Source organism: Mesoplodon bidens (genome assembly GCF_964165515.1).
Source record: "Mesoplodon bidens genome assembly, chromosome: 1".
Classification (NCBI taxonomy): Eukaryota; Metazoa; Chordata; class Mammalia; order Artiodactyla; family Ziphiidae; genus Mesoplodon; species Mesoplodon bidens.
Genome location: NC_138176.1, coordinates 36,246,786 through 36,273,781, shown reverse-complemented (window position 1 = coordinate 36,273,781; position 26,996 = coordinate 36,246,786). Strand labels below are relative to the sequence as shown.

General features: G+C 37.7%; 1 protein-coding gene across 3 annotated transcripts in view; it reads left to right on the top strand.

Annotated features, from left to right (window-relative positions):
* TNKS2 (tankyrase 2) overlaps positions 1-26,996 on the top strand; it is a 64,020-nt gene that overhangs the window by 25,169 nt on the left and 11,855 nt on the right. For 2 of the 3 annotated variants that reach the window (XM_081232040.1, XM_081232039.1), the window contains exons 10-22: positions 1,423-1,514; positions 1,602-1,680; positions 4,621-4,792; positions 7,527-7,606; positions 11,584-11,729; positions 12,752-12,917; positions 13,678-13,897; positions 16,846-16,955; positions 17,662-17,850; positions 19,977-20,229; positions 21,453-21,535; positions 22,586-22,706; positions 26,358-26,455. In XM_081232040.1, coding sequence (XP_081088166.1) covers positions 1,423-1,514; positions 1,602-1,680; positions 4,621-4,792; positions 7,527-7,606; positions 11,584-11,729; positions 12,752-12,917; positions 13,678-13,897; positions 16,846-16,955; positions 17,662-17,850; positions 19,977-20,229; positions 21,453-21,535; positions 22,586-22,706; positions 26,358-26,455 — 1,809 coding nt within the window. The remainder of the gene's footprint in view (positions 1-1,422; positions 1,515-1,601; positions 1,681-4,620; positions 4,793-7,526; positions 7,607-11,583; positions 11,730-12,751; positions 12,918-13,677; positions 13,898-16,845; positions 16,956-17,661; positions 17,851-19,976; positions 20,230-21,452; positions 21,536-22,585; positions 22,707-26,357; positions 26,456-26,996) is intronic. The other variant, XM_081232041.1, reaches the window with a different exon arrangement.

Below are 26,996 nucleotides of genomic sequence, written 5' to 3'. Positions count from 1 at the left end.
AAAAAAATAGCAAAGTTGCAGACTAATAAGAAATGCCACTGCAAAATTTAAATCATAACAGTATCAAGATGGTACAGGGAAACTTGGAAAAACTGACTTGGAAAATCTTCCAGTCTGAAAAGTTAATTCTACATGTTGTTTTCCTCTTGAGTATTCTACCATTAAATGACTCATTTTTTTTTATTAACCTTAAAATACAGGGAATTAACTGTTGGTAGATAGTTGTGTTGCAGAGGCATTGTCTTCCAGGTTTCCGGAGATTACAGGCCGTGTCTGTAACAGGATGGGGCAGAAGAGTAAGAGTGCAGTTTGAAACGGATGAGCTCAAGAATTCTTGGATATAAAACTGTTTTCCATTCTCTGTGCCATCCTGATAGATGTACTGGGATGATTATTCAAAACATACCAAAAGAGCTGTGTTCACCAATTAGAAATGATTTTATTGAGGGCAAAGGAATGATTTTGGTGACAGCAACAACATCAAAGAATGAATCTGAAGCAAAGTCATGAAGATCAGATAAGCTTTATAATTAGCAATAGGTTAAAATCAGACACATTTCATATGTACTGTGTTTAGATGTGTGCGCAAGTCAGCTTGACAGTTATCCAGAACTTTTATTCCATGAAATCTCACGTTTCAGTTTTAACTTAACTTTCATGCATTACTTTAGTCGTTCACTCATTCTGACATTTATTGAACACCTGTTGTGTATGGGTATAATCCTGGATGGTGGGGAGACAAAGATCTGGGACACGACCATGAGATACTTGTTGGGTTTATAACTGGCAAATCCCTACCTCCTATCTCCTTTTCTCCTTGATACATCATAGACATAGATCCTGCAGCCTCCAACTCAGAGTATATAATTTTCTACCACTGATTTTATCAAACAAGTAATTCAAGGTCCTTATCTTGCTGGAGCAACTCATTGAGGAAGATATAAATACCACCCAGTTTGTCGGCTATTCCATCAGTGTTTTTCTAAGCAGAATCCAGAGCTGACAAGTGCTGTGTTATTATTTCTTCATGTAAAGAAATCCCAACCTTTGGGGTGTTTTATTAACCTTTAAAAAATAACATAAACACCATGCTTTTTGGGAACAGTTTTGAAAGGACTGTTGGTCACAACTTAAGTTTTTCAGCACAGCAGTAGTAGCTTTTTCAGAGATGTAGGACAGCTATGAAGCTTGATCGAAACATTTAATAACGTATCACTTGCTAAATAGGGGTTTCAGGCCCTGTCAGAATTTGGTAATCGTTGCACATTCTATCCAAAAGAAAGTCTTTGAAGAGCAAAGTTAAGTCAAAAATGAAACAAAAACATGAAATAACTTCTTAATTGTTCTCGATTGGAAACACGAAAGTTCTTAAAACTCAGTTATGTATAGTCCTTGATTAATGCTGCAATTTAAATTATCTAGCATTGTGCTGCCGCATCTCCATATCCCAAAAGAAAGCAAATATGTGAACTGTTGCTAAGAAAAGGAGCAAACATCAATGAAAAGACGAAAGAGTAAGTATGCTTTCAATAATTAAAAATTATTGACACTTTTATTTTTGGAAAATACATTCATTGTCCGGCTGACTTTTTCTCTTTAAGATTCTTGACTCCTCTACACGTTGCATCTGAGAAAGCTCATAACGATGTTGTTGAAGTAGTGGTGAAACATGAAGCAAAGGTATACTTCATTTTTGGTAATCTTTGGTAATCCAGTGAGTTTTTTCTATTTAGCAGATGAAATGCCTGACTTCCCAAGCTATTTACTCCTTCATAGGTATTTTCCCCTCAGATTAGTTCTGCAAATACTTTTTCTGTATCTTTCTGCTAGAAAGTCTGTGGATTTACTCAAGAAACATTATTCCTATATATCCTTCCTTCTCCCTTCCTTTTAACCACACCCCACTGGTCAAGTTATCCTTCTTTTTCTAACAATACACTCTTAAGAATATCCCCAGCCAGACATATTTATTCTGACCTATCATCTTTTCCAGGATTCTCCTCTGTTATCTTCTGTTGCTTGGTTAACATGATAACTCCTGTTATTTACCCCAACCACAGTCTCTCTTACCCTCTGTTATTTCATAACTAAGCCAGAGATCGTGGAACAGAAGGAAATAAATTAAGTAACTTGACTAAAAACATAGCTCCTTATATTGCAAAGTTCTGTAGTTGGCATTTGTACACAAAGCATTTTTTTTTAAATCAATCACAGAAGTCATTCATTCCAGAGCATTCAATAGAGAAATGTATTCTAAAATGTGGCATGTAAGATGGTTTTAGGGAATATCCCAAATGAACATTTTTATAAGAGTTATAATTTTTATTAGGAGAATATTGGTTTCCTATTTGTAGAAACGGTATACTTAAGTTTAAAAGTCAAGGTGATTTCACTATGTTGGACACCTGAAGCTTATATAATATATGTCAACTGTACCTCAAAAAAAAGTCAAGTGGATTTAAAGAAAACAAAGCATTTTATTCATGGAATAATCAGGTTTTCATCAAGGCTAAAAGTCATTATTTCTTACCCAGGAACTTAAAAAAAATTACTCAGTAAACACTACACATAGCATCTCAGATTGGAAGAGATAACAGTCACCTAATTCAACAGTTTTCAGTTTATAGCCATCGATTGTTGCTTTCTTCAAACAAAATCTGTGGTAGAAATTCATTATATAATAGAATTGAGCTGCTGTGATGAAGGGAGAAGAAAGAAATAGAGATCCCTTTACCCCTTGGGGACCCCTGAGGCTCTTCTCTAAATGAACTTTGCAGAATGATTTTCTAATCTGTCCTTCCTTGGGTTTCCACTCAAGGAACCACTTAGAATTCTACAGTTTCTTTTTATGTTGCCTCTCAGTGTCCTAATTTCTCTTTTATTTGGGGGAATTCTTGATAATGTATAATCTCAATCTTTCCTATTGTAAAGTATTGAAAAAATAAAGTTTATTTCTGCTTGACTGCTTGGCATATCTCATTTGTCTTGTCTGTCCTATAACTTTTCGTTGATTGCACTTTTTTTTACATGTGCGTTACTTGAGGAATATCTGGATGCATATTAAATTTGAGTTGTGAAGCTCAGTAAAACAATCTTGTCTAGGGTGACCAACCATCCAGGTTTGTCCCAAGACTAAGGGATTTAACACAGGACTTTAAGTGCTAAAACCGGAAAAGTCCCAGGCAAACCAGGACGAGTTCGTCACCCTAACCCTAACACAGAGTGGCACCCAAATAAAGTTTTCAAGTGGATATATAGTTCACATTGCAGTGAGTTTTGGTACATGAATAAACAGATTAATTGCTCTGGGCATTTTAAGTTGATTTTTCTGATTCTGTAAGGAGACTAGCTCTTTATAGGCTACTTTTACATTCATTGAGAAAGTCTTACTATGTAATCCTGTTCAGGTCTTCTCCGATTCCATGAATATGAATTGGACAGTGTCTCAAAACACTAGTGGTCACATGATTGATTACTGAGGAATTTGATTTCTCAGTTAGGTTTCGAAGAATTATTTTCCTGGGTGGGGAGGTAGGGATGAGATAGGAGGAGTCTTACAGGTGATTTTTTTAATTATGAAAAATTTCAAAAATACAACCAAGCTGAAAGAATTTTACAGGGTATAACTATATACTTACCACCTAAATTCTACCGCTAGCATTTCACCGTATTGTTTTCTTACATATCCATCAGTTTCTCTCTCTATCCATCAGTGTCTTATTTTTTGACACACTTCAAAGTAATTCGCAAGTTACTACACACTTCTCCCTAAATTCTTTTAATAGGCATCAGCTAGAGGTCAGTATTTGTTTACAGTCTTTCTTTGGATGTGAAATTTACATGCAATGAAATGTACAAATCGTAAATGTACATTTACTGAATTTTGCCTAATGCATACACCTGTGTAACCAAAACTCTTGATAGAGAACATTATCTCATGGCAGAGGCAATGTCCCATCCAAGGCAGTCTCCATGCCTAGAAGCAACAACCATTTTGATTTTTTCTAACATAGATTAGATTTGCCTGTTCTGGGCCTTCATGGGATCGTACAATATATACTCTTTTGTGTAAGACTTTTTCCACTTAGGATAATGTTTTGGAGATTGAACCACGTATCAGTAGTTTGTTCTTTTTATTGCTGAGAAGTATTCCATTGTGTGAATATACCATAGTGTCCTTATCCATACAGATTATATTTTACATGATAAATAAGATAGAAGATTAAGCCAATAGAAATAAGTATTTTAATGCTAATTTAGTCCCTGGCTTTGTTACCGACTGTTATCTTGGGGTTAGTCTCCACGTTTCTGCACCTCAGAGATCCATAAAAGTACATGCATTAGACTTTCTTAGGCAGTGTCTCACTCTAAATGTGGTGAATCTATTGAGTACTTCAATGCTAAACAACTGTTATTCAGTATTTTTAATCAAAAATTGGACCTTCATGAATTGGTGAATTTATACTCTAGGTTTGAGCAAAAATACTTTCTTTGGCACTGGATAATGGGCTTCATAAGAGATTAATTGAGATTTTTAAATTTGTAAAAGTGCTGGATACATGATTAGATCATTTTAAATTTTGTACCACAGGCTAATTTCACCTTTTTCTGATTGTTAAGGTTAATGCTCTGGATAATCTCGGTCAGACTTCTCTGCACAGAGCTGCGCATTGTGGTCATCTACAGACCTGTCGCCTACTCCTAAGCTATGGGTGTGATCCTAACATCATATCCCTTCAGGGCTTTACTGCCTTACAGATGGGAAATGAAAACGTGCAGCAACTCCTTCAAGGTATTGAATACTTCCATGAAATTATTATTGTTTAAATTAACCTTTAAGTTTTTTTCACATATCATGTAGGAGTTGGTAGTAAAAAGAAAATTTTTCAGAATTGTTGGCTGTTATTTCTTCTTAATCAACTCATTGTACTCAATGCGCAAATGTTGTAAGTCTTTTATGAGTTTGTTCCAGTAGCATTTGCTGCCCAGCTTCTGTGAGTATATAGCTGTCTCTTAAGTTTTTATCTAGAAAGGTTTTAAAATTGAGACACAACAGTTGCTATTTCTTTTTTTTTTTTTTTTTTTTTTTTTTTTTTTTGTGGTACGCGGGCCTCTCACTGTTGTGGCCTCTCCCGTTGCGGAGCACAGGCTCCGGACATGCAGGCTCAGTGGCTACGGCTCACGGGCCCAGCCGCTCCACGGCATGTGGGATCTTCCCAGACTGGGGCACGAACCCGTGTCCCCTGCATCGGCAGGCGGACTCTCAACCACTGCGCCACCAGGGAAGCCCGCTATTTCTTTTTAAAGAAAGGAAAACTGAAAAGCGTAGATGATGTCTCTTAGAAGAGCAACCATAGTTATAAATAGTACTCTAAAGACTGGCCCTGCCTCTTCACTCTTTTTTAGATCCTTCATATAAAGCATATAGAATTTGTACAAGGTAACCAACTATTTGACTTACATGTAACTGTTGAATGGACTGATACTTATTACATTTTAAAATCAAATCAATTTAGATCAGATATCTACACATTTGGCATAGGTTAAACATTTCAGCCTAGAAATCTGGTCCCATAAATTTTAGTGTCTTTGCCTATATCTCTGTATTTTACTAGAATTTAATGGAGTGTCTTTGACATCTCAAAGCTTAAATGAGAAGAAATGTAACAGATCAAGCTTTTTGTACCTTTTATAGTCACCCTTGATGATCCTTATGCCTATGGTCTGGAAACTACATTTTGAGAAAAACACTGCTTGAATAGATGAAGGCAGATTAATAAGATCTCCTGTGAACTCCTAAAATTGTGAACTAACTGCAAGACTGCTCTCAAAATTGCCTTTACTGGGCTTCCCTGGTGGCGCAGTGGTTGAGAGCCCGCCTGCCGCTGCAGGGGACACGGGTTCGTGTCCCAGTCCGGGAAGATCCCACATGCCGCAGAGCGGCTGGGCCCGTGAGCCATGGCCGCTGAGCCTGCACGTCCGGAGCCTGTGCTCTGCAACGGGAGAGTCCACAACAGTGAGAGGCCTGCGTACCGCAAAAAAAAAAAAAAAAAAAAAAAAAAAAAAAAAATTGCCTTTACTTCCCCATATACCATGCACTTGTTTCAGTGTCAGTTTTGGGGGTAATAACATTAGTCCTATTCAGTTACCTAGTGATGGACATTTACAGTCTTCCTAGTTTTATACTAAGTGCTATTACTTAACCTTTCCAACCAGTTTCTTAGTCAGTTATCAAAGTGGAATTTCCAAGTCAAGGTTAACATAATTATTAAATCATTTCTAGAAAAGCTGTTATGTACCATTTTACATTCCTACCAGTAGTATGTGACAGGACCTGTTCTCCTTGTCAGCCCCAGGTATTATGATTCTTAATCATTTCCTTGGGTGAATGTGTGTCTATGTGCATGTATGTGAATTACAGAAGTAATAAACGCTTTTTAAAATGCAAATTATAGAAATATTGACAGTGAAACTCCCCATTTGCTCTTTGCCCACTAATGGATGAAAAAAAAGCCCAGTATTTCATTATTTTAATTTGCATTTCTTAGATTTATGTTGCAGTATTTTTTCCATTTTGTTCTTTGCCTATGATTTTGTTTAATGCTGTGTTATTGCCTGACAGATATTTTTCCAAATTAGTTTTGTTTCTGCCTTTGATATACTGCTTTAAGATGCTTTTCTGCTCCAAGACCAAAAATATTCACCTGTATTTTCTTTTAGTATTTTTAAGGTTTAATTTTTTTATACTTAGTGTCTTTAATCCATCTGAAGTTTATTTGTTCTGAGAACAAGGTACATGTTTTCTTCCTTTCCTATGAGATTTTAAATGAGCTATAAAACAGAGTTTCAGACCTGAAAATAACTTCAGACGTTTCTAGTCCAACTTCTCTCTTTTTAGAACTGGAAAAATCAGAGGCCCAGAAAGTTCAAGTGACTTACTCCAATTCAGGTAGCTAGTCAATGGCAGAACCATGGTTAGATATCTAGCTGTTGCTCTCCTAATTTTTTTTTTTTTTTTTTTTTTTGCGGTACGTGGGCCTCTCACTGTTGTGGCCTCTCCCATTGCGGAGCACAGGCTCCGGACGCGCAGGCTCAGCGGCCGTGGCTCACAGGCCCAGCCACTCCGCGGCATGTGGGATCTTCCCGGACCGGGGCACAAACCCATGTCCCCTGCATCGGCAGGCGGACTCTCAACCACTGTGCCACCAGGGAAGCCCTGCTCTCCTAACTTAATACTTTACCACCAGTCAACTGACTTGGTTATAGAGCAAGCCATCTTTCATTATATTATTCTCCTTTATATTGCTTAAATCTCATTTTATAATTATTATTCACATCTACATACATTTGACATATGTAATGTTACAAAAGTTTTTACTGCTTTTCGCCTACTACCATGGAGATTCCCTACGTAATTATCAGCAAACTATAAAAAGAACTTTACTCTCAGATAAGATGCCTTCCTTAAAACTTGGTCCCACCTTCCAAATGGAAGTTAATCACTCTTTACTTCTCTTTCTTTTTAGAGGGTATCCCATTAGGTAATTCAGAGGCAGACAGACAATTGCTGGAGGCTGCAAAGGCTGGAGATGTAGAAACTGTAAAAGTAAGACATAATCTTATAGTTTTGTTAACTTTGTGTTTTTATTTTGACCGTGTTTAATGAATCTGTACTGTAAAAATGAAAAATCTAGTTATTTATATGTGCATTGTTTTAAAAGGTAAATAATGCTAATCTAGTTCTGCTCTGCAAATAAGGATCATTGGGTAATGAAAGAAACTTTTTAGTTTCACATGCATCTCAATAAATACATCATAGTCACAAATTTAAATAAACTGCATGTTTATGGGAATGCATTTTGTCTAAAGAACCTTTTCATTTGTCTCTTTAAAAGAATAAGGTATATGAAATTATTGTCTATTATTGTTTACATATGACACATAAAACAGGAAAGGAAGAAAACTAAATGTATCCCTCTGTCTATATATTTTTTCTAGTTTCTTCATTTCTTTGCCCCCTCTACCTCTGTGAGGACCCAGTGTTTAAGTATAGTAATAATATAGTGTCACCACCTTTCAGAGACACTGTCTCCTAATAATCTTCAATTTATCTGGACTGAAATATTTTTTTTCTTTCTCAGAAGAGCCAACTTGAGCCTGTCTATGGCCCCCATCTCCTATAACAGTCTTCCCTAGAATAACCTTTTCTCAGATTTTGCTCTTACTGTAGAATCATATGTAATGTCTCAATGCCTATACCAGATATTTCTGTTACCTACAGAAACTGTATATCCAGCTAAGTAACTCAGAAGATTAAAATTTTGAAAGAGCAAGACTGCTTTTCAGGTCAACTAATATAAATTAAAATTAACTCGGCATGTTTCATGATTAAATAATTCTTTTTTTTAACAATCTTTTATTTTTTATTTTTGGCTGCATTGGGTCTTCATTGCTGCGCGTAGGCTTTCTCTAGTTGCAGCGAGCGGGGGCTACTCTTCTTTGCGGTGCACGGGCTTTTCATTGCGTTGGCTTCTCTTGTTGCAGAGCACGGGCTTTAGGCACTCGGACTTCAGTAGTTGTGGCTCGCGGGCTCTAGAGCGCAGGCTCAGTAGTTGTGGCGCACGGGCTTAGTTGCTCCGCGGCATGTGGGATCTTCCCAGACCAGGGATCGAACCCGTGTCCCCTGCATTGGCAGGCGAATTCTTAATCACTGCTCCACGAGGGAAACCCAGATAATTCTTTAGTAATGCAATAATGTTAATTTTAATTTCCAAAGCCAGGAGGGGGGAAAAGCCCGATTGTGTCCTTCCTCCCCACCAACACCTCCCCCACAGACTTTCAAAACAGTGCTAGGTCCTATTTGAGGGGGCATTGATAGGTAATAAGAAACTTTATAAAAAGCTAAAATTATTGATTTGATTCATGGCAGAAGTCTCTATTTCAACCAATTTCACTATATTTCTATATGGTGGTGTTAATCCTGAACAGACCCACCCACAAAGTCAGTTTTACACTTCCTGAGAACAAAATGTGAATGTTGGCCTCATCAGAACTTGAGCTCTGAGGACATTTATTCACTGTCCTTTTAAATAAAGAGATTTCTGGAAGTTGATTTAAAAGTCCATGTGATCTTTTCCTACTGCTTTATGTGTGTAGGTAGTACAGTCATCTCCAAATAACTTAAGGGTTTTTTTTTAATAATTTCATTTTTTGAAAGAAAAATGCTATTATACAGTTTTATTGTTTGACTTGTTTTATAGTTACGTTCTCATGCCCTTAATTAGAAGGTTAACATGATATTGAATGGGGGATTTTGTTTCTCTTACTGACTAATGACTCGTGGAAAAACAAATCACTTGAGTTAAGGGTAGTGAGCTGAGTTTTTTCCTGGAGGAGTGATAAGTTGGGCAGGTGGAGTTAGAGTCAACTAGCTGATTTTTGTGTGTGGGGGGGGTGGAGGTGGTGATAAAAAATTGTAATGCTCATCTACTTACATATGTTAAAGAGCATAAAACTGCATTCAGTACATCTGATATTAAAGACCAGGCTTTGTTCTCATAGAGATAGAAGAAGCCTAGAGGAAGAAATAGATGAAGAAGGGATGAGATTGGGGGCAGGAATTGGACTTAAAGAATATCATAATGCCATTGAATTGAGGAAGACCTTTCTCTATCCCTGTGATAGTCATTAGGCTGTCTTCCCTTACCTCTGCTTTTAAAGTCACTCAGAGGAGGGACTTACCTGCTGGCGCAGTCGTTAAGAATCCACCTGCCAAGGCAGGGGACACAAGTTCGAGCCCTGGTCCAGGAAGATCCCATGTGCCTCGGAGCAGTGAAGCCCGTGTGCCACAACTACTGAGCCTGTGCTCTAGAGCCCGTGAGCCACAACTACTGAGCCCACGTACCACAACTACTGAAGCCCACGTGCCAAGAGCCCATGCTCTGCAGCAAAAGAGGCCACCGCAATAAGAAGTCTGCGCACCGCAATGAAGAGTAGCCCCTGCTCACCACAACTAGAGAAGGCCCATGTGCAGCAATGAAAATCCAACATAGCCAAATAAATAAATTAAATTAAATAATTAATTAAAAAATAATAAAGTCACTTAGAGGAAATTTATCTCCAACAACCTTTCTATTCCTTGTATATCTCTAGACAGGTGGCTTGGTATGAATCACTTGGACATATTACCCAATGAACACTTAATTATGTGCTTGGTTGTGTTTGTTTACTGGTGAGCTATCAGGCTAGATACTTTTTGGACATCTACTATTAGAAAACTTGTCTGAGTGGACAAAATTAAACGTGAGAGCTAGGGAATTAGAGTGGCCAGTGATAACTACCAAACCTAGCAGCACTTGACACGTGTTAAAAATACTCACTCTTAGAGCCTGGCTTCAGACCCATGAAACACTGTTTCTCAGTGGTGGGACCCTGAATGTATATATCTTGTTTGGGAAGCACTGAAGAGCTTTATCAGACCTGTTACTGAACCTGTTGAGATAAATCCACTGATAGCTGGCTCCTTTGGTTTATTAGGCTTAAAGTTATCCCTGCTTTTAGGGTAGGGTAGTTTAAAAAAGGGGGAATGGGAAGGGTTTTTACTAATATTCTTTACTAAAATACTCTTGACTTTTTTTTGAACACCATGATTTATTATCTATGTTGCTTTCCTTCCCCAAGTGTTCATACTTTTCATGCAGAATACTCTTGAGTATTTTGAGTGTTACTCTGACAGCCTTTCTCAGCTAGACGTCCTCATATGAACCAACAAAACACAAAAAAATTCTTTGAGTGACTTTTTTTTAATTCTCCCAAGGATGATACCTAACCAATAGCATTCTATTAGTTAATTCATTCCATATAGTACAGTATAATTCTCTAAGTGTAATTCCTCAACTGCCAGCATCAGCATCACCTGCAAGCTTGTTAGAAATGCAACTTCTCAGGCCCCATCTCAGACATACTGGATTAGGAAATCTGGAGGTTGGAGCCACTGCACATGAAAATTTAAGAACTACTGATCTAGAACAGTACTTCTCAAATGTTAATGTGCTTACAGATCACCTAGAGATCGTGTCAGAGTGCAGATTCTGATTCAGTAGGTGGGAGTCTGAGAATCTTGAGTTTTTAACAAGTTCCCAGGTGATGCCATCATTCTTCTATGATCCAGTGTATCTCTACATATATTTGTCACAAAATGAGAGCTATGATTGCTTTCAGGTACTTGCATTACCTTTATGTATATAGCAGTAATGGTAATAATAAAATTTACCTACTAGCTTTAGCAAAGGTAGATGATTATAGATAAGAGGACCAGAGGGATTCCCAATAAATGACAAGATGAAATAAGAAGAATAAATAGCAGTTTCTGGAAATACTGATATGATGAAACAAGAAAATAAATCAGACATTTGAAATTTCTACTAAATGAATGAAAATAAGTCAGAATATGTAGCATCATGTGTATGAGAATACTGATGTGATGAGACAAGAAAATAAATCAGACATTTGAAATTTCTACTAAATGAATGAAAACAAGTCGGAATATGTAACATCATGTGTATACTGTGTTACGTCCTATAGAAATTGTGTACTGTTCAGAGTGTCAACTGCAGAGACATTGAAGGGCGTCAGTCTACGCCACTCCATTTTGCAGCTGGCTATAATCGGGTGTCTGTGGTGGAATATCTGCTGCAACACGGAGCTGATGTGCACGCTAAAGATAAAGGGCAAGTACCAACAATTGCCATGTCCTCTCTTCCTTTATCTGACCTTTTTAGGAAAATCTGAAAACACTTTTATGATAGATCGTAGTTCTTTTATTTTCAGAGAAGTCTGCTTCCTAACTGGCTTAAATATAGCTTCTTAATTTCAGTTAAGATTTTATGATGAGTAGCATTTATATAAAGACTTAGTTGCATAATGCCTTGTAATTTTATAATGGCCAAGGAAATTACAACAATAGTGTGATGCTGATTTTTAATGTGGTAAATTTTTCAGTTTGCATTGAGGATACTTGAATTCTTCCAGTTTATCTTAAAATTATTCTTCTTTAAAAATATGTAATTCTTGGGACAAAGTGAGAGAGTGGCATGGACATATATACACTACCAAACGTAAAACTGATAGCTAGTGGGAAGCAGCCGCATAGCACAGGGAGATCAGCTCAGTGCTTTGTGACCACCTAGAGGGGTGGGATAGGGAGGGTGGGAGGGAAGGAGACTCAAGAGGGAAGAGATATGGGGATATATGTATATGTATAACTGATTCACTTTGTTATAAAGCAGAAACTAACACACCATTGTAAAGCAGTTATACTCCAATAAAGATGTAAAATAAAAAAAGAGAAGAAAAAAAAAATATATATATATATAATTCTTGGGAATTCCCTGGCAGTTGAGTGGTTAAGACTCAGTGCTCTCACTGCCGTGGCCCCAGGTTTGACCCCTGGTCGGGGAACTAAAATCCCATAAGTTGCGCTGCATGGCCATAGAATAGAATAGAATATTCTTAATTCTAGATATTGCAAAATAGATGTTTGTTGTGTTCTCTGCAATTCTAAATATTTTTAAAATGTCCTCTCTGCCCACCCCCCCGCCCCAAAGTAATTCCATTTCTGCTTTCAATAAATTTAGGTTCTATAAATTTAAATCAGTAAAATTTCTTATGCAGGTCAAGAAATTTATCAGCTGTATGTAATTATTTAAATCAAAATATATCTTTGTGTTGTGTTGCTTATTTAACTTTTCAGAGGCCTTGTACCTTTGCACAATGCATGTTCTTATGGACATTATGAAGTTGCAGAACTTCTTGTTAAGCATGGAGCAGTAGTTAATGTAGCAGACTTATGGAAATTTACACCTTTACATGAAGCTGCAGCAAAAGGAAAATATGAAATTTGCAAACTTCTGCTCCAGGTATATTTAAGTACTTATGGACAGGGTATATTATGTAGAATATGTTTATGATATTTCTAATAATTCTAATATAAACTTAAACTAATTAGGGGGTAGGAAGCAAAAATCTAATTCTGTACCTAGATTTCAGAATAAATGTCATGAACAGTATAAGCCAGGTTTATTTAGTACTAATGAAATAGATAGTACTGGTTTATCTATACTGGTACCAGTGTAGATATTTTACAGTAAAAACGAGTATAGTTAAATTTATACGAACATTGAAATATGTTTGTGAAAATAAAAACAGCATATGTGAAAGGTAATTTTTAGTGAAATACTACCTTGTTTTGAATGTAGTTTAAAATTTTGACTATATTATTGCATTGTTAAAGCCCAGTAATATTTAAGTGCCTCTGTATTTTTTATTGTAATTTTTTGTGTATTAAATTAAGCATTATTAACAGTCATGTTAACCTTTAAGGTAGAGTCTCTGTATAAAATAGTTTTCTTTAGCTCAGTGCTTTGTGACCACCTAGAGGGGTGGGATAAGGAGGGTGGGAGGGAGATGCAAGAGGGAGGAGATATGGGGATATATGTATATGTATAGCTGATTTACTTTGTTATAAAGCAGAAACTAACACACTATTGTAAAGCAATTATACTCCAATAAAGATATTTAAAAAAAAAGTTTTCTTTGGTATCGTTACAGTGAATATTTTCTCATTGACCAAGGGCAAACTTAAGCTAATTCCTCCCTTTCTGTTTTTCACATGCCCAGCATGGTGCAGACCCCACAAAGAAAAATAGAGATGGAAATACTCCCTTGGATCTTGTTAAAGATGGAGATACAGATATTCAAGATCTACTTAGGGGAGATGCAGCTTTGTTGGATGCTGCCAAGAAGGGTTGTTTAGCCAGAGTAAAGAAGTTGTCTTCACCAGATAATGTGAATTGCCGTGATACCCAAGGCCGACATTCAACACCTTTACATTTAGCGGGTAAGTGAATGAAGTGTCACAGATTGAGGCTGGTGACATCTAAGATTCGTTTTACCTGAGTAAAATATTTCCTGTAAGTAAATTTGAAAGATTCAAATCAAGTATCTTCTAATACAACAATTATACTCTAGTGTATTTGTACAGGGCCATGTTCACTTTAGCACTAGCATGTTATATTCATTAAGAACAATCGAAAGAGGCTCTGCCAGTCACCATGTACTTTGGAACCTTTATTCCAGATCATCATATTGTTTGAATCATCTTTGGTGAGTGTGTTTTGGCTACAGAAACTTTAAAAATAGGCCTGCTGAGCTGGCCGTCCTCATGGAATGCTAAATCTTTCCATTCTTCTGATGATAGCTGTTAAGCATAAGCAGAAAAAAATCTTTAAAGACTTCCAGAAGTTACATAAACCTCTTGTTATTTGTCATATTAGTTTGTTAAGTTAACAAATTACCACAGACTAGGTGGCTTAAACAACAGGAATATATTTTCTCAGTTCTGGAAATGTTGACAGGATTGATTTCTTCTGAGGCCTCTCTCCTTGGCTTGCAGTTGGCCACCTTCTCTCTGGGACTTCACATGGCCTTTTCTCTGTGTATGTGCATCACTGGTGTCTCTATGTCCTAATCTCCTCCTCTTATAAGGACAGCAGTCACACTAAATTAGGGTTGACCCTAACGGCCTTGTTTTAATTATATCTTGAAAGGCCTTATCTCCAAATACAGTCACATTCTAAGGTACTAGTGGTTAGAGCTTCAACACAGGATATTTGGGGAATACAGTTGAGTACAAAACATTTGTTCTAAGTTTTCACTCATAAGATTGGCGCAATGTATCTTTGTCTTCACTGCATGTAACGCAGCATTGTGATTTCAGCACAGCTTTTTGAGCTGCACTGAAGATGCTAGGGGGACTTCCCTGGCGGTCCAGTGGTTAAGACTCCATGCTTCCACTGCAGGAGGCATGGGTTCAATCCCTGGTCAGGGAACTAAGATCCTGCATGCCACTTGGCCAAAATAATTTTTTTTAATAAAAACATTAGGGCTTCCCTGGTGGCGCAGTGGTTGAGAGTCCGCCTGCCGATGCAGGAGACACGGGTTCGCGCCCCGGTCAGGGAAGATCCCACATGCCATGGAGCGGCTGGGCCTGTGAGCTATGGCCGCTGAGCCTGCGTGTCTGGAGCCTGTGCTCCGCAACGGGAGAGGCCACAACAGTGAGAGGCCCGCATACCGCAAAAAATAATAATAATAAATAAATAAATAAAAACAATAAAGTTACAAATGCATATTCCTTTAAAAAAAAAGAAGATGCTAGGAAATGGGCCATTAAAATCACTGAGCTACAACTAATACTTTAGTGGAGTTGCATCATAGGCACATTTGACTCATACAAGTTTTATGTAAATATACGTGGTTTGAAAAGAGAAAAAAAAGGAATGCAGGTGTTTCTGCCACTTTGTGTAATGTAGGAGGTGTAAGTTTACTCTTCTCTCAGTTCCTTTCAGTCTCACAGTGTGAGCAACTATGTTCCTAGGATTTTGTTGTTTTGGGGGGTTTTTTTGTTGTGTTTTTTGGCCATGCCTTGTGCAGCATGTAGGATCTTAGTTCCCCAACCAGGTGTTGAACCCGGGCCCCCTGCAATGGAAGTGTGGAGTCCCAACCACTGTACTGCCAGGGAAGTCCCTTAAGAGATAATTTTAGTGTATGTGGTTTTTACCTTTAAATTATGACCCCATGTAAGTTGGAACCCCGCTGGCAAATAAAGAATTACTCCATCTGTGTGTCTTTTAGAGCATTAAAAGTGCACTAAAAGTGATAAGCCACAAATGCTAACAAAGCGAGGTAAAGCTTTTCGTCTTCCACCGGCAATCAGGAGTTTCTAGTCCATGTAAGACAAAATGTGGCCTGACCTCTGATTTGAATTGTGCTCTGCATAGTTAGGAATATTAGCTTTGTATCTTTATGGTAGCTTACCTAGAACATTTAATATTACTATTTAAGTCTGTGTTCTTTGTAAGTGGCAAATACGTTGTATACACAAAATGTTTCTTACTTAGGCGGTATTATACCTTGAGATCTGGAAGGACTTTTGGATTTGGTGTAGTATTTAGCTTATGGTAGTTTTGTTTTTCTTTACTTGATCTTACTAAATTTTTTTTTTTGCTTTATATCTTTCAGCAAAAGGCTGAAAACTACAGTAAAAATGAATGAGTTAAATACTTTGAACTATTTTAAAGTTTCAAGTGATACCTGATTTTATGTTGACAAAATTAATTTCCAGATTTGCTTTCAAACTATTGATTATGTGTCAAATAAAATATACATACTTTACTGTGAGCATGCATTTACTAAGATAGCTGAAAGCTGGGAGGTTACGGTACATTTATAAAATACTAAGTTTTATTACTTCATAGCTTTAGCAGCAATAGATTCTGCTGCTTGTAGAGATGTGCACCCTTACATTCTCTCTAGCAAAAAGCATGTCCTTGTGGCCTTCTGGGGAAATGGGGCCCTGAGACCCACACTGATGTGTTGTCTTCTGCTCTGCCAGCCACTTGTGTTCCTAACTTGGCTTTTATATGATTGGATGCCTTTTGCTTGCAGCCTTGAGACCATGTACCTGAGTTCAGGAAGTTGTGTATACAACAACTATGAAGGCAGGGACTTTGGTAAGAAGGTTTTAAAAGGAAAGATTTAAGTATAACAGTCAATAGAACTTTAGAGTCTCCAAAACAAATGGGTATCATTACTGAAAGCTTCCAACTTGAGGCCAGTGGGCAATTTTTTTTTCATAAGATAAATCTTTAATAGACTCCATTGGAGAATTTCAGATTTCTATAAAAATCTCTTATTTTTAAAATCCTATCTATTCTTTGTATATAGATATATACATATATGTAGCTATTTTTTATATTAACAAGTAATTTTACTTTTTTTCTAAATTAGCTGGTTATAATAACTTAGAAGTTGCAGAGTATCTGCTACAACATGGAGCTGATGTGAATGCTCAAGACAAAGGAGGACTTATTCCTTTACACAATGCAGCATCTTATGGGGTAAGTTCTTTCACGTTACCTTGAAAAATGTCTGAAATTTTCAAAGTGAAAATCAGTATTACAATTCAAAAGGAATTTAGTTTGACTTTCTTATTTTACAGAGAAGTAAATATGAGAGCTAAAGAGGTTAAATAACTTCCAAGTTTCAATTCCGAATCTATTGTAGCTTGCCATGTGACATGCAGCACGTTTTGTCTTTTGTTGTATTACCTTTCTTAGCACATATATCTTACTTTCAGTGAGATGTTGGTGATTTTGTTTATTTTGTTGGTGCCCAGAAACTCCCTTGGGATTCATACAAATCTGTAGAGATGAGATGCGTTGTTCCTGACTTATAATAGCCTTGAATGTTAACAATCAGTATTGACCATCTTCAATTGATTAATTAAGGAAGGCTGCTGGTTTATAAATTGATGTTTAGCCATTATAACACTTAAATAAATTAGAAACTGTTAACGTCCTACTAATTTAGTTCCTGTGTAGAATTCTTAATTATTTTCTAGATATTTTCTCAAGTTAGGTAAATGTCTACTACTGTAATTTTTAATCAGCTGCCCATAAATTATGATGATGGGGGGAAAACACAGTTTTTCATTCTAGAGTAAGTTTGAAACTGGAAAAATAGGTATATAGCTGGTTTCTTTTTAAGAACTAAAGTACGATAAAATAATATTTCTGACTGTAACAGGAGTATTTTCTTTTACAGCATGTAGATGTAGCAGCTTTACTAATAAAGTATAATGCATGTGTCAATGCTACGGACAAATGGGCTTTCACACCTTTGCACGAAGCAGCCCAAAAGGGACGAACACAGCTTTGTGCTTTATTGTTGGCCCATGGAGCTGATCCAACTCTTAAAAATCAGGAAGGACAAACACCTTTAGATTTAGTTTCAGTAAGTGATGGGCTCTTTGAAAAATCTCAGTGCTTTCCTGACTTTTTAAAATTCACTTGGTATATATAAAATGTCTTTATGGTGAATGTGGCAAAATCTGGCTTTTAGCCCAATTTAAATTTTAGACCTCTTTGGTATTAAAATATAATGAGTAAATAATAGAATTATCAGTTACTGTAAGCTGAGTACTTTTAGAAATGGGAAAAAGAAGTATAAGGTATAGCTGCTTACATTAGTTAGGAAACAAGCAGGCAAGGCCCTCAGTGGATGCTGTTACAGTGCATAGGGCACAAGATGCTACAGGCCCATGGGTCTTTATGAACTTCCCCAGCTGGGAACATGGCCTTCAGGGTGCAGCTGCAAAGCCTGCCTTTATAGAGATTTTCTTCCCTCCCAGCACTGCCTCATCCCAAAGATTTTATTGCTTACCCCACCAAAACTGTTCATGAAACAAGTTTGTTCCTCCAGTTCTCCATGGGAAGTCTTTTTTTCTTTCCTCTCCCAAGGAAACTCCTGTAGGCGTCTCCATTGTGGCCTCCAGCCTCTGCTTTGGCCACTGTGATGCAGGTGCTTCTCTTGCCTCTGCCACTGAGGACATTGACCCAGAGCAGTGGAGGGAAAAGGGGAAGAAATTCTTCTTGAGGTGGAGAGGAAGGGGAGTCTCTTCTGTGCACTGCTTTCTACTGAGATTCCACTGTTGCAAGTTACATTGAGAAGCTGATTTAGTTCAGCTGCATTGGGGGTTGGATAGAATTTTCTCAGTAGGCTGACAACCCAACCATATATGCAACATTATTTCTTAAGGGAAATATCCTTCCAGTTCCAAACTACCTTAGAAGTGACCTTTTCTAATTCAGTCTGCACATATGTTAGTCCACTAGATATAATTAAGTGACATTGAAACAGGGTGCACTAAGAACATGCATGGGTTTTAGAGTCAAACAGACCTGCCTTAGAATTCCAGCTCTACCACTTACAGTTGTACAGTGTTGCAAGTTGCCTAACCTCAAAGCCTCAGTTACCTAATCTCCAAATGCAGGTAAAATATATCTGGTTAATATGAGAATTAAATGAGGTGATGTATTTAAAGTCCTCGGCGTGATATCAAGTACATAAAAAGCACCCAGTAAATTGTGCTAATGTTACTTTTAAGTGTTAGATACCAACTATGAGTGTCATGGGAGTCCTCAGATTCAGGGGAAGAAAAAGGTGAGGATTGAAAAGGCAGTATAAATGAAAAGCCATGAAAACAAGTACTGTTTACTTCTTGCTGAATGTTAATTACTTAGTGTCTTCATTGAGCATTGTTAAAGAATAGTTATTTGTTACTTATTAAACAAATTAATATACCAGTAAAGTGGGGATTTTTTTTTCCATTCCAGCAGATTTGATTAAAATGATTATCTTTTTTCCCTACCCTTCCAAATGTTCAATTTTGAGGAACAAATATATTACTGAATATTTTCCAAAAAAAAAAACAAAACCTCATTCTGTTTACTAAAGTTCTATGTAGATTGAATTACGTCTTCAGAATGCCTTTAAAAGGTTTTAAATCTTTAAAAAATTTATATTTCTAAAATTCATTTCAGTGCTTTTCAATCATGATATCTTAGGATTTTTTTCTTGCTTTGCCACATTTAACAGTTTTATTTTGTATGTCTCAGAAGATGTGTTCTGTATTATGTTTTATGTTTAATAGCTGAATATCACTTATTTAGCTGAATATTACTTAATTTGGTTCACTTTTTAAAATAATTTTTTTTTTTTTTTTTTTTTTTTTTTTTTTTTTTCTTTTTGCGGTATGTGGGCCTCTCACTGCTGTGGCCTCTCCCGTTGCGGAGCACAGGCTCCGGACGCGCAGGCCCAGCGGCCATGGCTCACGGGCCCAGCCGCTCCGCGGCATGTGGGATCCTCCCAGACCGGGGCACGAACCCGCATCCCCTGCATCGGCAGGCGGACTCTCAACCACTGCGCCACCAGGGAGGCCCTAAAATAATTTTTATATAATCAATTCTAGTACACATCTGCTGGGTTTTTGTCATATTTTTTAATGCGTTCTATTGGGTATAGTATAGAATTTTAAAACTTGCTTATTGCAGATTTCATCTCTCTGACATATACCCTAGGCAGATGATGTCAGTGCTCTCCTGACAGCAGCCATGCCCCCTTCTGCTCTGCCTTCATGTTATAAATCTCAAGTGCTCAATGGCGTGAGAAGCCCAGGAGCCACTGCAGATGCTCTGTCTTCAGGTCCATCCAGCCCATCAAGCCTTTCTGCAGCCAGCAGTCTTGACAACTTATCCGGCAGTTTTTCTGAACTGTCTTCAGTAGTTAGTTCAAGTGGAACAGAGGGTGCTTCCAGTTTGGAGAAAAAGGAAGGTGAGACATTCAGCCAAAATAACTGGTATTGTAGCCACATATTTGTCATTTGGATTACTAAAAAGTGATTTTTTAACCTTAGATACAACTGTTAGTATCAGATTAATATAGCCTAAAAGTTTTGGCCTTTTATTGTTTTCTTTACATTAGTATTAGAATTCCTAATGAAACTTTCTCCCTTCGCGATGAGACTTGATGAGTGTTCTGCTGCTAACCTACTCTTTAGATGTAAACATACTTTTTGAAAGGTATAGAAGTCCTTTTGGTTGAGTACTTACGCCTTTATTTATCTCTTCCAGTGTATTATTACAGAATTATGAAATACTTTTAACCCCACATCAAAATACCTAATTTTGAATATCATTTTTTAAAAAGAAAAAGGGAATTCCCTGGCGGTCCAGTGGTTAGGGCTCAGCGCTCTCACTGCCGTGGGCCTAGGTTCAGTCCCTGGTTGGGGAACTAAGATCCCACAAGCCATGTAGCACAGCGAAAAAAAAAAGAAAAGAAAAAAAGACACATACCTACAGTCTCTTTACCTTTTACTTGTCAAAATTGATCTCACCCTGTGCAACACTGGAACTTGTTTTCATAAACGTTTTTTGTAAAATAGCTTACCTCTTCAAAGATAGGGAGACTTTGCTTTTTTAATTGAGATATAATTGACATATAACATTTTGTGGGTTTTTTTGTTTTTTTTTTTTTTGGTTTTTTTTTTTTGCGGTACGCTTGTGGCCTCTCCCGTTGCGGAGCACAGGCTCCGGACGCACAGGCTCAGCGGCCATGGCTCACGGGCCCAGCCGCTCCGCGGCATGTGGGATCTTCCTGGACCGGGGCACGAACCCGCGTCCCCTGCATCGGCAGGCAGACTCTCAACCACTGCGCCACCAGGGAAGCCCGACATATAACATTTTATTAGTTTAAGCTGTATGGAAACATTTTAAAGATACAATTAAAAATAAAATTTCTTAAAAAAGATTTCTTTGTAACATGAGAGTTCCCCATTGGTTAACTCTTTTCTTCTAATAATGTTGAAATTTTATAGCTTTCTCCTTGCAATTTTTGATGTTAAGTTTAATATTATATCCCAAATGGCTGTTAATATTTTGCTTCATCTTTACATTCTTCATGCATGTAATAATGTCACAAAACTTTGCTGTTATAATGTTGATATACGTTATTCTGATATGAAATTTTGTGTGCTGTGATTTTTTCTTATTTTCTAGTTCCGGGAGTAGATTTTAGCATAACTCAGTTTGTAAGGAATCTTGGACTTGAACACCTAATGGATATATTTGAGAGAGAACAGGTAAGTACATGAGTTGTTTTGCTTGGTTTGGTGTTTGGGGGAACATCAAGGGAAAAATAGAACATACTTGAAATGCCCTGAACCATTCAGCCTATTGAGGGGTGAAAAGGATGTTTTTTTAAGAGACTGGAAATCAGTCAGTCTTCTAATTTGGCTTGTTCTTGGAATATCCGTTTAGTTTATTAGCACATAAAGATTGTTTCTTGTGTAGTAGCAGTAAAATAGCTTTCTTGAGTAAGTTTAGCGTATTCATTTCTTAAAAGTAAGTTATCCTTGAGCTCAGTTTGTTCATTTCTGTTGTGTCAGTCACTACCCACTCTAAGCCTGACACTTTGCTAGCCACTATGGGGAGATACATGGACACACAAACTATATATCTGGGTGTTTCTAGAATAGTCCTTATTTAAAGTATTCTGTCAGAATACATTCATTGATATTTTTGAGTCCAGAAAATATAATTATTATAGACTTGCACCCCTAAGGAACTTTCAATCTAGTTAGGGGGCTATACCAAGAACATATAAAGAGTCAAGTTTTTGGCATAGAAATTATAAGAAAAAAAAAGTTACTACAAGCTGGGCTGTTCAGGGAAAGCTTCATGGAAGATATGTAAAAAAATTCACAAAATGGAAATAATATATTTGAGGTAAAAGGCTTAGCTTGAACAATGATGCTCAAGTTATCAGTTAGCATAGTCCAGAGTCTGTAGGAACATTACATTAAGACATTGTGTAAATAGGTTGGATGCAGAGTGATGATAAAATAGTGTGCCTAAATGTGGCTAATTTGAAAATGCATTTTTGTTTTACAGTTTAGTTCTGCTCAGGTTCTTATATTAAATGAAAATAATGATATTTTTGGTAGTTCGTGACTCAACTTTCTGTTTAATTAGCTGCAACTTTTCAGTTTCAGTTTAACAGCTGGTGTGCTTTCATTTCTAATCTGTTCAGAATAATTTGAAATAAATGCAAATCTAATACATTGTGAGAACACCAATATATGAATGTCTTCCAAACAAGTCTTCTAAACAGTTTCATTCTCTTTTGTAAGATCACTTTGGATGTATTAGTTGAGATGGGACACAAGGAGCTGAAGGAGATTGGGATCAATGCTTATGGACATAGACACAAACTAATTAAAGGAGTTGAGAGACTTATCTCTGGGCAACAAGGTATTTCATTTTAAGTCGTTGCTATCATCAGTTTAACAGCTTGCACAAAGGCAGCCCTCAACTTAGTAAATGATAATTTTAAGATCTGTAACAGAGAGTCCACTTAATAAGAAGCGTACTGAGTAGGATTCCAGAAACCTGGGATCGAATCTTAAATCTGCCACTGTTAAGCTTCCTGAGCTGCTACCTTTAACTCTTGTGAACCTAAGTGAAGTGTCTGGGCCATTGAGAAATGTGGGTGTTGCTTTATCTCTGAAGTTTTTTCCGTTATTTCCATTCACTTATTTCTGAAGTTATTGTAGCTCAAAAATTGTATGGTTCTAAAAGATCTGAAACTTGGATATCTAATATCTTATGGTAATATAATAGGTAATGACTAGGTGTTCAGGCCTGCGCATAAAATAATGTGAATCTCTTTTATTGTAGTTAAATTCTAAACACTTGCAGTAAAAATATTGGGGAACCAAAGAAAAACAAAAAGAAAAATATTGGGGAACAGTAATGTTGCAACTAAAGAGACTTAGCAAAACAAAGTTGAATAATATTTTATTTCTCTTGAATGTTGATACGTTAGGAAAATGCAAATTGCATTTGTTCAGTAGATATTCACACTTCCTGTATGTATATCAGGTCTTGGGTATAAAAGATGAATTATTTTAGGTGTCAGAACCACATTTTAAGTTCATTGTTAAACTGAGGGAGTGATGTACCCCAGGGTCAGAAGCATCCTGTAATTGAAGACCTGGCTGTACAACTGGTTAAAGACAAACCCCCATTAGCAAAAATGAGAGAATTTTTAGGGAAGGATGTATGCTAGCCAGGATAGGTCCACCTCTTGAAGAAGAAAAAAGAGAGCTTTGAAAATCAGGTGATTCAAGCTAAAGAATGTTTTCGGGGTTTTTTTTGTTGTTTGTTTGTTTGTTTTGCGGTATGCGGGCCTCTCACTGTTGTGGCCTCTCCTGTTGCGGAGCACAGGCTCCGGACGCGCAGGCTCCATGGCCAGGCTCACGGGCCCAGCCGCTCCGCAGCACGTGGGATCTTCCTGGACCGGGGCACGAACCCGTGTCCCATGCATCGGCAGGTGGACTCTCAACCACTGCGTCACCAGGGAAGCCCTAAAGAATGTTTTAAACTGGAATTCTGGAATAAAATTGATTAAAGGTAGATGCACTTTACTTTCCTGATAGGAACCGGGGCAAAACCTTTAAAATGTGAGATAGTCTTGGATATTTCTAGTATAGAAGACAAAATTTTATGAGATAAAGAAGAGGGAAGACTCATGGCTCCCTGGAATGTTAGTATGAAGAGGAGCTAGAACCCTCAGTTGTGGACTGCCATCATGACTCTACTAGAAAACACTGGATCTGGTAGGATAGCAGTTAAGATTGTTGAAAGGCTCAGGAAACAGATACACCACCTTCAAGTGTCAGAGGTACGGACCTCCATGCTGCCTCTGGTCATTCTGATAACATCCAGCTACAATTTAGTAGGAACATTCATTCCTACATGGAGGAGAAACATCATGACACAGAATGACTCTGTCTGATCTAGCACATCAGGGTCACTTTCCTGCATAAAGTTACCACCTTCCTCATTTTCATTTGAAGCCAAGATTCTATACCTATATTATACCCAATTTGCAAATGGAACCAGTGGCAAGTTTCTGACAGCCTCTCATCTCGCTGACTTAACAGCCTTAGCTATCATTCAGTGCATCAAGTCAATAGATTATTTTTTCTGGGACTTCCCTGGTGGTGCAGTGGTTAATAATCCGCCTGCCGATGCAGGGGACACAGGTTCGAGCCCTGGTTTGGGAAGATCCCACATGCCGCGGAGCAGCTAAGCCCATGCACCACAACTGCTGAGCCTCTGCTCTAGAGCCCGCAAGCCACAACTACTGAGCCCATGCGCAGCAACTGCTGAAGCCCATGCATCTAGAGTCCATGCTGCACAACAAGAGAAGCCACCACAGTGAGAAGCCCACGCACCGCAACAAAGAGCAACCCCCACTCGCTGCAACTAGCAAAAGCCTACACACAGCAACAAAGACCCAATGCAGCCAAAAATAAATAAATAAATAATTTTTTTAAAAAAATAGATTACTTGTTCTGATCTTTCAGCACTGATAAACGTCTTCTTGAGGCCATTAGAAGATAGCTTAGTCAAGTGTTTGTCACAGACTTTATTCTGTTAAGCGTTTTTTCTATAAAATACCTTCTCTGTATAGTCTCCGTACTTCTTGTAGACATTGTAATTTAGCCATATCTATACATCTTTATCAGAGTTTGGCATGTTGGTGGTAGTACTGTTACTCAGACCAGAACAGTGCTCTTAGTCTCCAGAGGCAAACCGCCATGCATTAACCCAGCAGTAAAGGATCTGAGCCCTAACTCAGAAAACAGTGGAGCTCTGGAGATCTTGTAGAGATTAAAGGAGAGTTGTGTTACAGATGTAACAAAGAAGTTAGAAAATTCTGTTTTAAGATTCCATTTAAAAAGCTTTTGTGGGGCTTCCCTGGTGGCGCAGTGGTTGAGAGTCAGCCTGCCGATGCAGGGGACACGGGTTCGTGCCCCGGTCCGGGAAGATCCCACATGCCACGGAGCAGCTGGGCCTGTGAGCCATGGCCGCTGAGCCTGTGCGTCCGGAGCCTGTGCTCCGCAACGGGAGAGGCCACAACAGTGAGAGGCCCGCATACCGCAAAAAAAAAAAAAAAAAAAAGCTTTTGTGAGAGTAAAGATACAAAAATATATATGATTATCTTGACTGTTGACATTCAGAAAATATGACAAATTCATTGCTGAATTAAAGAATCTATCATGGGTTAGAATAAGCATTCCATCGTTAGTAGACTTTATGACTTCTCGTTCTTGGATGATTTAAAATTACCTAAGGCCACTCAAGTTTCTTCCTCAGTTTTACAAAAAATAAAGGGACCAAATGCTGAAAGGGCTGCCTAGTTAATAAAGGAAATAATTTGAGGAAGAAAACATGTGACAAATAGGAAATAAAGAACAGAAAGGTTTTCTGAACTATTCTCACAAGACCCTTATGACTTGTAAGATTAAAAAAAAAACAGTCGGGCCTCCCTGGTGGCGCAGTGGTTGAGAGTCCGCCTGCAGATGCAGGGGATACGGGTTCGTGCCCCGGTCTGGGAGGATCCCATATGCAGCGGAGCGGCTGGGCCTGCGCGTCCGGAGCCTGTGCTCCGCAACGGGAGAGGCCACAACAGTGAGAGGCCCGCATACCGCAAAAAGAAAAAAAAAAAAAAAAAAAAAAAAAAACAGTCATCTAAATGCAGTGTGATATTCTGGTTTGGATCCTGGTAAAGTAAAAGGACATTAGTGGGGAAAACTGGTGAAATCCAAATAAAATCTGAAATTTACTTAATTTTTGACAGGTGTACTATGATTGTGTAAAATGGTAACATTAAGGAAACATTAATGTTCCTGATGGTAACATTAGGAAGTGGAGTGAGAGTACACAGGAACTCTCAGTGCTCTCAGCCTTTCTGTAAATCTAAATTATCCCAAAATAAAAAGTTTTTTAAAATTGGTAGTAAGTATCAGATAAATTAGGTGGTTGTTTTGGGTTGATGTTTATTGGGGGGGTTTTTTGGCAAATTTTTTTTTACCTTTAAATTTCATTTGATAGGTCTTAACCCATACTTAACTCTGAACACCTCTGGAAGTGGAACAATTCTCATAGATCTGTCTCCTGATGATAAAGAGTTTCAGTCTGTGGAGGAAGAGGTATGTTCATATACCTTAAGTAAACGTTGGTTCAGTAGGCTAAATTTCCCAGAAGTTTCCAGATCTACTTGAACATGTATGTAGCAGGGTTTTTTAATGTCCCTAACTCCTTACCACCTGGAAAACTTCTGAAATCAGCATTTAAAGTACACTATCTCAGTAAACCTTAATTCTAATAACTTGGTTTAGCACTACAATTAATACACAGAATTCTGTTGAAGAGGAGGTTGCTAATATTTCGTTCCTTCATGAAGGCAATTGCAAAGCCCAGTATCTTAGACAAGACCCAAAACATGTGAATGCTACTTAGCTAGGAAATTTTTTTCTAGCTTTTTTTCCACAAAACTCTTGGATCCACCAAAATCTTAGAATACTGCCTTGCACTTTGAAGAACATCATACCCTAAATGTGTGAGCTGAGCACAGAGATACAAAGTTGAGTGAGACTTAGTTCTAAAGCTCAGGAAACTCCCAACTCTCAATGAAATACAAATTGTGCTTTATTAGAGCAAAACAAATGGGAACAAATAAATCATTGGGGT